We start from the raw sequence: 12665 nt of genomic DNA, 5'->3' as shown, positions 1-12665 counted from the left end.
GACACAAAGTAAGATTCTATGTGTCTCCATGGAGCAGCAGAACAGGGGGCACAGATGTGCTTTACGCAGACCGGACTCATTTTATGTGGGAACTGGAGACTTTTTACACCAGTTGGTTGACTGACTTGCATCACTGCTGATCTGAGGTGCCTGAAGACAGACATCAGGGCTGCTGCTGCGTTAAGCAACATAAACCAACGTTGTTTTTTTTTCTCTCGTTGCCTTTTCATTCCGCTAGATGGCATTCCAGTTGCATGCGGGGCCGTAACGTGCATCAAGGTGCCACATCCATACAGGACGAGACAGTATATTTGATGATGAAGATAACGTGCCAGCTTTTGAAATTAAACAAAAAAACAAACACTTAGTTAATCTCTTGCGGGGAAATTATTATCCGCATTTGACAAACCATGGATGAACACAGAGCAGCCCCTTAGCAGAACCGGAAAGAGAAACATCAAACATTCCGTAGATAGGGAGATGAAGGGAAAAGAAAGAAAACAAAGAAATGGTTCACGCTTCGGTCTGCAGCAGTTGTGTCTGATCTGGGGAAGCATTTGGGTGTTTCTCTTTAACTCTGCGGCATCTCTCTCTCTCTCTCTCTCCCTCTTCCCGCATGCAGGCCTGCTTTTTTTTCCTAGAAGAGGGCGGACCCGCCAGTACAATGGGCAGATTTTGGACAGTGAACTCCTGACACATGCGGGGAGTGCTGTGGATCTGTAACGCGGGTTTGCGTGGATTCAGCTCGGGGTGGGTTTGGGTGAAGAAGGTGCGGTGAGGGAGAGGACGCAGACAGCGCGTCAAGGTTTGGAAAGTGACCTCAGATCGGCCCCCGGAGTGCGCGCAAGAGGTTGTGCGCGGTTGTTTTCTTTTTTTGCGCAGCACGTGAATGGTGGCGCAGCTGCGCGAGTGTGTGTGCGGGAGGGGGTGGCGGGGGAGGCGTGATCCACCGGACAGCTGATCGCAGACACTACTAAAAAAAAAAAAAAACAAACAGACGAGGAACCAGGAGTGTTTCCAAAAGCGGCCTCCTTCCCGGTGCAAAGATGATGTCACTGATAGACCTGGACGACGAGCAGCGGTGGGTACCCACGCATGTCAATGTCACGGTGCTCCGCGCTCGAAGGCTGCGCACCAAGGGCAAGCACGGCAGCCGGTACCTCTATACCGTCATCCAGCTGGGGAAGGAGAAGTTCACCACGGGGCTGGTGGAGAAGGCGGAGGTGCCGGAGTGGAACGAGGAGTGCTGCTTCGAGCTGCTCCCCGGCATCCTGGAGGAGGGCGGCCGGAGCGCCTACCCGCCCGGCAGCGGGGACCTGGTGCTCACCGTGATGCATCGGGTGCTGATCGGACTGGACGTTTTCCTGGGCCAAACCGTCATCCCTCTCGATCAAATATTCCAGGAGGGCCTGTGTCCGAGAGACGAGTAAGTTGTGTTTTTGTATTTTCCGAGAAAAACACGTTGTTGTTTTTTTTTTTTTTTTTTTTTGGCTGGTCAGCACACTAACTTTATATTTATTCCGTACTTGAGATACCGTTTCAAAATGCAGATGTGTCCCTATGACATGTAAGACTGATTTCCACAACAGAACCGCAGCAATTCATTTTATAGTTACTAAACTGTTCTGACCAATCTGTAAAATCAAATGCCATCTCCCATATTTATGCACACAACTTCAACTATTTTAAAATGTCCATACATAAAATGTATAGATAGATAGATAGATAGATGAAAAAAAATGCTCATTTTATAAATAGGCTCAATGTAACACATTGAGCCCTCTAACTTATAGGACATTGTGTCCTCCATATTGGAGCGCATCTGCAGCATCTACTGGGAAGTGTGTAGACTTTCCCAAAGAGAGACACACACATGCCCATTCTTTTTATTTTCAGATGGGCCTCATGTTTCATGAGCATGAATGGGATAGTTTTAGTTTTGAACATATTTGTGATTCCATAGCAATAAATTCAATATTATTTAGACAGTAGCCACATGGGTACACATGGTACACATGCATCATCTAATGTGATCCAGGACAGTAATCCTGCCATTAATTCTTTTAATTATATTACTGCCTAATATTGTTTGGCAGTGCCAGAAATTGGCCATTTTACTTTGTCCGATTATTCGTTGTCAAACTCGGTGTTGTTGTTTGTGAGAGAGCTACTGTGCATGATTTCATGGTGATGTAACAGAGTCCATCAACCATATGTGAAACGTGTCCAGCATCAACGATGAGTAGCAGAGAAGAGTCAAGTATTTTAACACATCTGGCTTCAATCGCGTGTCCTCCGCCCTCTCTTTTCTCTCTACGCTCGGTGAAACTCGCTAAATTCCTGCAGTCGGCTTTGGCCAAATATAATTTTCTCCTTTGTTTCTGAAGGCCCTTCAGGGGCAGGAAAAGAAGGAGGAATTCATTGGTTCACGCTTCATATTGCCCTGGTTTTATATTGCAGGTTCCTGCCATACAGTGGCGGGATGGTGGGCGGGGTGGAATGCAAGTTACGATTTTGCTTCTCGAGTTTGTTGTCTAAGACAGGGGTCAGATTTGGAACACAATTCAAAATTTAAGAGAGCATTACCTCAGTGTCTATTTTTCTCCCAGACAACAAATCTTTTATTGCTTACGTAATTTAATAATCTGGTAAACTAGACTGGATTTACTGTCACTGCATGGATTATAAATGACTCCTTTTACTTATGATTTCAGGTGGTTTAAGCTCAATTCGAAGGCTGGACGGAAGGAGAAAGAACGAGGCGAGTTGCAAGTGACGGTCCAGTTTACGCGCAACAACATGACAGCCAGCATGTTTGACCTTACGGTTAAGGACAAACCGCGCTCTGCTTTCGGAAAGCTCAAGGATCGCGTAACAGGAAGGAAAAGGGGTGACATGGAGTCATCGTCGGCCATTGTACCGGGCCGATACGCTGCCCTGTCGGGATCCTCGGGGCAGCCATTCGGAGAGGAGGGTGGAGGGACAGTGGAGTCGCAGGATATGGAGATTGCAGAGGAGAAGAGGAGTAAGATGAAATCTTTCTTCAAGGGAAAATTAAGAAAGTCGTCTGACACCAGGTCATGCTCCTCCCTGGCTTCGGAGCTTAGTGTATCCTCCACAGGAAGCGATAATCCCGGACCCCCACCCAGCCTGAGTCTCCTATCTGATCTTCCCAGCTCTCCCATCTACACTAGCAAAGTGAGAGTGGACACCCACTATGGAGAAACTGATCTAGCTAAAAAAGGTATGTTTTGTAAGTGTTACACAGCACTGATGCTATTCATAAATAGGGATTGAACTTGGTCTTTAGGCGGCGGTGGGTTTCCACCAATCAGAATAGAAACAAACTCTTCTGGGGAAAAAGGCAACGTGATTCCATGAATTAAATCCATGATTTAAAGGAGAAAATGACAAATGGATTTTTGGGATTCATAAGCACTATCACTGAGATTAGATCCACTTAATCGAGTTAGAAAGTCCCTCAAATAACATTTAACCACCCAGACATTCCTAAACAAAGCAAAAAGTTGTACAATGGTTTCTTTATGAAATACTTCCATTCATTTAAAATGACATAAACTCATAAATACTTAACCTTTATTGTAGTTATTTATGTTTTTTCTTGCAAAGTCATCCGTATTTGTGGTGTGTTTAGATTCAAATCCAGACGAAGCGCGTCGCACGGCGTGTTTTTTTTTTTTTTTTTTTTTCTCTAATGGCATTCTTTCTTCCAACAGTTCTCACCAGCCAACACTCCACGAAAATTCTGACACACAAGCGAGCCTTCAGCGATGAAGCCAGTAAGATCACAACAGCCAACCCGCGATCAAATGTTGCAGTGGAATCTCTCAAGGGTCAGACCATGACTCAGTCCAAGTCCTCCTTATGTATAAATGGAAGTCACGTGTATGACTCTGAGCCGTCGACTCCCAAGAGCTCGGGTGCGCTCCCGTCCAAGCTGGTCTTGTTGGAGAAATGTTCCCCACTTTCTCGTTCCCTACAGAATCTCACCAAGCGGAGTGAGGACAGAAGTTCATTTGCAGAGGGCCGACGTTGGTCCTTTGACAAGCCGAAGAGGGACGAAAAGGAGGAAGAAAAGAAAGCTCAGTCAACGTCCCCTCCGGTTCACCAAGCTGAGACACAGGTTGGTCCTGTGCAAACAGAGCCGCCAATTCTCTCCGCCACCGCGGATTCATCTGACAAAGGGAAGAAGCCGAGAAAGATGTTATTCTCTGGAGGTAGGAGTGAATCTCTACCGAGCAAGTCCGACCTGAACCAGTCTTCTTCATCTTCTGAAGGGAGGCTCAGAGGCTGGTTTGGCTCTGCTGAGTCCCAGAACAAACCAAGGTGAGTCAGGGTCTTGTTCGGGTTTTCACCATGTCGGATGGATGTCGTTCCTATCCAGGCTCAACAGCAGCCACATTGGAGGGCTGTATTCAGTTGGGTGATCTGAGTTAAACATTTGCTCAGCTCCCTGCTCATTTCAAAATGGAAGTGATATAAGCCCTCGATGTTCTCCATCTTAAAATCATCCTGTACTGACGACTCATTCCATATTTTCCTCAGATAGAGCATCAGCATTTAAGTTTCTTTTTCCAGAGTAGGCCTTTTTATTATGGCATAGAATTCAACAATGTGATAAAAATCCTTCCATGCTGACATGAGATCACCAGACAAAATAGCTGCCATTGCGGATGGTCCTGAATGGCTCAATGCATTTTTTTTACTTTCAGCTTGATTATTTTGGCCAAAGTTGCTTTGCTTTTTTTTTTTTTAAATTTTTTTAAATTTAATTTGTGTTATTGTTTCCATTTTTTTTGTCATCTGGCTAGTTTTATTGATATTAAAGCATGAAGGTAGGCCAGCAGAAATGTCCCACTTTGGTTGTGGAAATTAAGATAATACTTTGGTTGTCTTTTGTTTTTGGTAGCCTGGCACATCATTAACTGCGAGGACCATTGTGCCCTACTTTCCTCCACAGGCTGGAAGTTTCTCCTAAGGTAGAAAGCAGCACAGCTGTACCCCCTCCTCCTTTACCCCCTGCCTCCCTCAGTATCCAGAATAACACTAAACCCATCACACCGTCTTCCACTCCCCCCTCGACACCCATCTCTCCCTCCAACCCTTTCCTTCCGCATATGCAACGCAATCCCTTTTTTGAGGAGCTCATTGCGGAAGAGATGCAGCGGTCCCCTCCTTTCGTGCCGTGTTCCTCTTCAGGCTCTTCCCCCTCACATTACACTGCGATGTGCCGCAAGCCATGCACTTTCAGCCCGGCTCATTTTGTCAACGCTGCAACTGTAGCTTCCATAAAGCGTGAGCGCCCAAGACCAGTCGCTAGGCAAGTGTCTCTGCCTGAATTTTTACCCAGAACAGCACCAGGCGATTCTTCCGACAAACCCACCCCTCCTTTCATATCGGACTCTGCGGGGGAATGGGAGGACTCATTTGACGCCTTTGCCTCGAGCAGACTCAACTCACCTAAAGGAGATCACAATCAAGTACAACTTCGAACCGTATTGCAACATCGTAGCCCCACTCATAGTCCAGATAATAACGACACCGTTAGTCATACAAGAGAGCGGCAAACATGTGAAGAGGAGCCTCCCCCTTTACCTCCGAGGAAACCCGTGAGAAGCTCAGTGACTGAGATATTCTCGGACGGTTGGCTTCACAGAGGCCAAGAGCTAGCTGTCCATAAAGAGGCTTACCTTCTCTCACAGACCGGCGTGGCCTCATTGCAACGCAGTAAAGAGGGTGAAGGCAAAAGCTCCCACACGCCGAGCGTGTCACCTGACCTTCCTCCCGTTTCCAGTAGCACCTCAGATACTCTCAGTATTCTCTCCCAGACGTGTTCAACTATAACTTCACCAGGATTCACCGCCGAAGAGAAGCTCACAAAGTTCAAATACGAACCTTTGGAAGATGACAGTGACTGTTGGGGCGGGATGCTGTTCGAGCAGGACTTGTATGGAAGGGTTTCTGGGGGGAATTTTGGACAGGCCAGAGTAAACAACAATAGTTTATTTATGAACACTGAAAATATCACAGACGGTAAAAAGAACAATGGACTTAAAATGCTTCTTGATAGTGACACATCTGTTACGGATCTTCTGAAGATGTCATCTACTGTACCCCCGTCCGAGTTAAAGTCACTCCATTCAAGTCCATTTCCAGTAGATCAGATGGAGTCCTCCATCATTCATTCAGCTCAAACCACTGGTATGAACAATAATGTGTCTTTCTCGCTGACGTTGGATGATTTGAACATGAATGTGAATAATTCCGATTTTGGTTTTATCGATTCTGATGGATCCCCTCTGTCAGAGATTGTTGATACTGTCAAAGGAATCAACAATTTAGATGGGGCCTTTCCACAAGTGGCAAAAGATTCAACAGAAGCCGTCGATCACACGGAAACAACACCTGAGGACATTTTGACTTTAAAAGACACTTATATACCCACATTAAACTCTTCCTTTGAGGTCACATCATCTTCTAATAAAGTATGTTCAGCATCTCAAGGTGGCCAAGAATTCTACCAGGATTGTCAATCTGAGGTAAATAATGTAGCACCACATGATAACTCCAGCAAAAACAGCAGCGACGTTTCCACCGTGCCAGTATGGACACCTAATCAGCCTGATCTTGAAAATGAATCAAGTAAGGCTGAAACCGGAGACCCAGATTTTGCGAGGACAAAAAGTGACTGTGATTATAATGGAAACCCTCAAGCAAAGCTCCCCTCACTTAACCAGACAGAATCTTTCTCAAGGGTGCTCAGTGCACGTGTCAGACCTAAAAGAATGTCCAGAGTGAACAGCGTCGATAGTCCAAACAGTCAGAGCCTAAACGGAGACAGAGAGTTTGAACAGTTCTTGTCCCTTGTTCAAAACATTTCAGAGGTCAGCGAAGGACCCTTTTCATATCAACCCGCAAAATCGGCTCTTTCCTCCATTCTTGCACTAGACAGCAATGTGGACCACAAAGGTCATGGCCTAAAAACAAAATTGCAGATATCTCTCAAAGATGACTCATCACTTGTTACAGAATGCGGTCAAACGGAAAAAGCCCTTGAGATCAGTTTTGAAGATCTTCATGCCAAGGTCGCGCCAAATTTGAGAACTCCTTCAAAGACAAAGGTTGCACCGTGTTTGCAGGAGCCTGACCCTTTTTCGCCCACTCCTTCTGCACAAACTATGCTTCACCCTCCCCGTGTCTCTTGCCCCTCCCGCCATCCATCAAGCGAGGGGCCACCCGGTCCCGGAGCCAGTAGCTCTTTGTTTATGCCCCCCTCCACCACCACCACCACCTCCTCCTCCTCTACCACCTTCACAACTGACCGGCCTCTGGTCGATGCACAGCACTCACTTTTGCCTGAGGAGACACAGCCAGCTAGCAACCTGCCCCATCAGGAGAGCAGGTGAGAGTCGTCCCACCAAGAATTGTACTAAACACATCTAATCTGGGTACTTACAACTTGCCATAAACTAGATAAAACATATCAACAGATTTGTTTTGCCTTGCTTTTGTTGCTCATTTGTTATTGCTGTATGTTGGGATTCATGTTGGCCTGGCTTAATCAATATTATGCTGATTTAAGTTCTGCCTTCACATCCAAAGCAGTTGGATGACATTTGTGTGCATCCTGCTCGGCTTTACTATGTATTCATTTGATTCATTTCATGTTTCAGTTCTATGTTGATTTTTTTTTTTTACTCTCCTTTTTTACACCAAAACACTAATGCTCTTGCTGATCGTTTGGCCTCCCGCTGCACTCTGCTGTCATGCTTACAATAGAAGTGGATGATACTCCCAGATGATGTTGATTTTTTTTCAGCTCATAAGACAGTTATTTTGGTTCAAGGATGTCTAAATCACTGTATAATTGTGATTTTACAACATATTTTTTCAAGAAAGGAGGATAATAAAGGGCAATATACAGAGATGATCTTTAAATAGCAAAGGATGGTCATGGATATCATTGGGGATGGAAATGTTTCAGAAAAGTTTCAGGTGACACTCAAGGCCCTCACCACCATACTGGGTCAAGAGGAAAGAATAAGCTGTATGGTGGTTTCTGTTACTGGTGGTGATCTGTTGTGTCCGTCTTTTTATGGTAACAACTTTAGAGTAGTCGATCTGACATAAAATCCCATAAATAATGTACATTTCTAGATATGCATCAACTATGAATAACCATGATAGTTAGATGACACATGAAGGTCGATCCTCACAAATCTGCGTTTGGTAAAAGACCAAAACAAGTACAAGGTGATCGCTTTTGTAGGTTTAAGTTGACTTTAGTTTCATTGCCTCTCCTGAAGCTTTCCATCTATGTTTGCTGGTAGACTTCCATGTGCGTTCTCTCTCAACTCATCCTCCAGAGAGTAGCAGTAATAGCAGAACTAGTGCCTGCATATAGAGCACCCTATATTTTAATGACTCATGTGGTTTTCATAAACCTCACCGATGAGTTTAGCTGCATCGAGCACACAATGATATAAGTAGCACCGCAGTCCTGAAACCTACCTTCTCTCGTTCCGGAGGTGCCTAAAATAGCCTCCGAAAGCAAGGTGATGAATTTCAGCAACACTTCTGTATGACAATTACTCAATTAAAAATTTCTTTCAACTGCCTAGGGGGCAGTCCAAAGCACTAATAGACCGTACATCTTTAATTTCACTATACAGAAGGTGTGTTACTGATTAGTAAACAGCAGTGTATTTTTAGTAATGTCAAGATGATAGTGCTGACCTCTTTACTTTGCAGACCCCATCCAGTGAAGCCATTAACCTCTAGTCACTTGGAGAAGAAGGACAGTCGTTCAGTTCTGGAGAAACTCAAATCTACCATTCACCCTGGACGCGCTGCTCACCAGGTGGCGGCTGAACAAGAGAGAACTCAGGTGTTGTGCAAAAAGAACAAAACTTCATTTAAAAAAGACTATAAATAACCTTTTGAGTTAACCAGGGCATGACAGTGTGTCTTTTCTCAACAGAGCTTCTGGAAGTAAATTTATAATTTATAGTGCACCTAAATGGCTCTTACAACTGTAATTGGGAGATATTTGCACCAACTATGAGTAACCATATGCTGCTCATTAATTCCCCCCGATAAAAAAAAAAAAAAAGCATTGTTAAAAAATAAAAATAGTAATGAGCTAGCTCTTTGTTAGGCAGAGGTTACATGCAACACTGGAGTGAGAAATCCTTGTCCTATGACTGCTCTCCTTACCAGCATGATTCTTTTCAAGCTGCGCCACCCTCAGTCCAACCCGCAAATGAAGTTTATTTTCATGTACAACGAGGCATTTTCTTTAAAGGTTTTTTTCTGTTACCTGACCAGACATCAGTTTTTTTTTCTGGGAAAGAATATAAAGAAAACATAGCACTATAATTGTATGAATCAAGACACATCTGGGCCTTGTGACACGCAGGTAGGTTGAAAAATAGTCTTTTTGCCCTTATTTTGGGAATACGCACACATATGGGTATTAAAAGCTATGGATAAAGAATACATTTGGTAAAGATGACATAATTACACATCAAAACATATAATTGTCCCCCGGTGTTGATGTGACAGGATTTCTTTCAGTGTTTGCTGTCATATGTTAGCAGAATCACACCACAGCTATTAATGTAAAAAAACACAACAGCTATGGCATCTACTAAATCCTTTCTATATTCTATAATGTTCCAAAGAAGACAAAATGTGACAGCTTTTGCAGCTTTTTTGATTCAATATTTAAACCAGAAAACCACTGCAAGTGATAAAAATCTTCACATTATATAAATTGAGATCAGCGACACATATCTGTGATTGATATTTCCAAAATGTGAAATCTCATTAAATATTTGGTTGTTGTTTGTTATGTCATTTTCTTTAACTTCCTGTGGAGGTTTACAATTATTTCAAGCGGTATGCCCAGCTAGACTCAGTTGAGACAGTATTGTTGAACTCCAATGATCTGTTGCAATTACAGATTTTAGCGCAAAGGTGAAAAAAATGTCTAAACATCTATCCAAACATTTCTGGATTGTGACACTGTGTCTCTCCTTTCCACAGGAGATTATCGTGGACAATTCTGCACAGTACCAGCACCTGACCAACATGGAGCTGATCTCCCTTCTGCTTCAGCAGGACATGGACATGCAGAAGCAGCAGGCTGCCTCTGAGCGCCAGGGGGCCCAGCTGGAGAAATGTGAGGCTGAGCTCAAAAAGGTCAAGTCACAAGTCCGAGACTTGGAGGACTACATTGATAATCTTTTGTTGCGTATCATGGAGCAGACACCCACACTGCTACAGGTTCGCACTAGACACAAGTGACCACAGGGCTCAAAGTGTGTATGTTGTACTGCACTTAATATACAGTCAGCCCCCTCTCGAACCCAATGATTTGTTTTAAATGAAAGAAGGGATCATGGTACATGAATGGACATGTTCCAGAGGTAGCTAAAGTCAAAGAAGTGCACCACAAAACTATCTTACTGTCAGGTCTTCTTACTGCTAATACTGCCCTGTTAATATAAACACAGTATTACCCAACATGCATGATGGTTACTATTGCTGTTCGGCATGCAAACAACCAACACAGTAAATGCAAGTAGGGAATGAGTACCATATTCATACTTACTGAAGAACTACTATAGTCAGCTGTTGTAGATTTTAATTTACACCCGTTGCTTCCAAATACTGTAAAGTGGCAGAATAAAATGCGGACACATACGTGCTCCCACTTTTCATTAATTGTGATGTACAAAAACATCAGCTTAATATTTTGGAAGTGAAATGCTAAATTAGCAGCACTGCAATGTGAATAATATAAAAAATGATAATGTTTCTGCCAGAACAGAAGAAGAAAAGGTTTTGCTTAATGCTTGTCTGTTCTTTTTTTTTTGTTCTTTATAACCACATTATGTGTTCATTAAAAGGCTTTTTAAATAGTTGAAATGGAATCAAGCTACTGCAGAAATAAGCAACGGCACAATCAATAACAGTATAAGTTATTTGTATAAAATACTTTTGTTAAGATAATATATCCAAATCCACTGTAGCACCAATGTAGCTTCTTGCAAAGCTTTACATGACCGCAGTACTGTACTGTTATAAAATAAAGTGCAAACAAATTGAATAAACTGTCTGATTGTCATTGGACAGGCCTCAATCGTTGCACAAAGAGTTGCAATGCTTCCGTCACACCACTGGAAGGCTCTCTTCACTACAGTTTGTGTATGATTTTCCATGAGGTGCCTCAAACCTCCGAGCACAGAAACCTCTGAGACAACAAACCTTTTTAACCTCATCTATTGGAGACACTGAACCGCCATCGCCGAAAGTTTGGCGAAGTAAGGAGTAACAATCTAATTTCATTCAAATTCCTGTTTCGGATTATTTTCTGTGTTCTTAGCAAGTCCAAAAAGTTGGATGTACAGTAAGTTACAATGTGTTTTTTCTGCTCTTAATTGAAAATGGAACAATCTTAGCTTTGGAGATTTAGGCCTGGAGTGCAGTTTTTGTATTTCTTTGTGATCCCACCTTTTAAAATACTATTTTTAATAAGCTAAGACTAAATGAAATGCATTTTAATTAATGAATATGAAACTTGCCCTGTAATGATAAACCCCGTACCAGAATCATTCTGACGATTGATTCTCTTGCATATATGAACAGTAAGAAAAACATAGTTTTGACGGGGGGGGGGCGAAAAGGGTGTGATATGATAATTTGGAGTGCATGTGCTCAATAAGACTGGAAAATAACAAAGCTGTCAAAAAGGAAACAGCAAGCTTTCTATTTTTAGATTAATAAAATGAGTAATGAAATTAATCCAGGTTAAGCACATTGTGTACATATCCAGTGACATTGCTACATCTTTCATTTAACCTGGATTCAAATCAATGCAGTTTTGTCCTATTCTGTATAAGTAGGCAATAAAACACAGACAGAAATTACTAAATTATCATCATCATCATTGCAGCAAAGTTAAATAGCTTGACCCTTTGATATTTCAAAGTTACATGTATGTAATCATCCAATGCAGCCTCAGGGCGGCACTGGCCCGTGCCTCTCCAAGCCTGCCTTGGGGGGGCACGGAGCAGTGTCTCCCTGTGCCGGTCCCAAGCCCGGATAAATGCAGAGGGTTGCGTCAGGAAGGGCATCCGGCGTAAAACTTTTGCCAAAACCAAATATGCGAGACAACCAAAACTATACCATACCGGATCGGTCGCGGACCGGGTTAACAACGACCGCCATTGGTACTGATGACCTACAGGGTACTAATGGAAATTGGGCTACTGTGGGTCGAAGAACAAGAGCTGGTGTGAGAGAGGAAGATACAGAGAATAGGGTTAGATGGAGAAAGTTGACTCGCTGTGGCGACCCCTAACGGGAAAAGCCGAAAGAAGAAGAAGAAGAAGAAGACATGTATGTAATCATCCCTGCTTCATATTTCATGTTTCACTTCATATTTAGCACTCATTTTACCTAGATCTATATCTAGATCTACAGATTCCTCCAGATGGGACTGTCATCCTAACTTTCAATTCACAAGTGTCTCACTAAATAGCAAGTGGAATTCTTTACTACTGAGAACTGATATAAAAGAGGACAGTATTTCACAATAATTCATTTAGTTGATGAATTTCTTTTATTTAAAAATTCTG

General features: G+C 43.1%; 1 protein-coding gene across 1 annotated transcript; it reads left to right on the top strand.

Annotated features, from left to right (window-relative positions):
• The first annotated feature begins 925 nt into the window (after positions 1 to 925).
• Positions 926 to 11138, top strand: rab11fip5b (RAB11 family interacting protein 5b (class I)). Its single transcript, XM_086158314.1, has 6 exons — positions 926 to 1426; positions 2715 to 3244; positions 3738 to 4347; positions 4982 to 7423; positions 8773 to 8908; positions 10069 to 11138. Exons 1-6 carry the CDS (start codon positions 1047 to 1049, stop codon positions 10327 to 10329), a joined length of 4359 nt encoding a protein of 1452 aa, XP_086014440.1. The 5' UTR covers positions 926 to 1046; the 3' UTR covers positions 10330 to 11138.
• The last annotated feature ends 1527 nt before the right edge of the window (positions 11139 to 12665 follow it).

Source organism: Fistularia commersonii, chromosome 13 (assembly GCF_037954325.1).
Source record: "Fistularia commersonii isolate RoL2024-O1a breed Wild chromosome 13, RoL_Fcom_v1.0, whole genome shotgun sequence".
Classification (NCBI taxonomy): Eukaryota; Metazoa; Chordata; class Actinopteri; order Syngnathiformes; family Fistulariidae; genus Fistularia; species Fistularia commersonii.
This window is presented reverse-complemented; position numbering and strand designations above follow the sequence as displayed.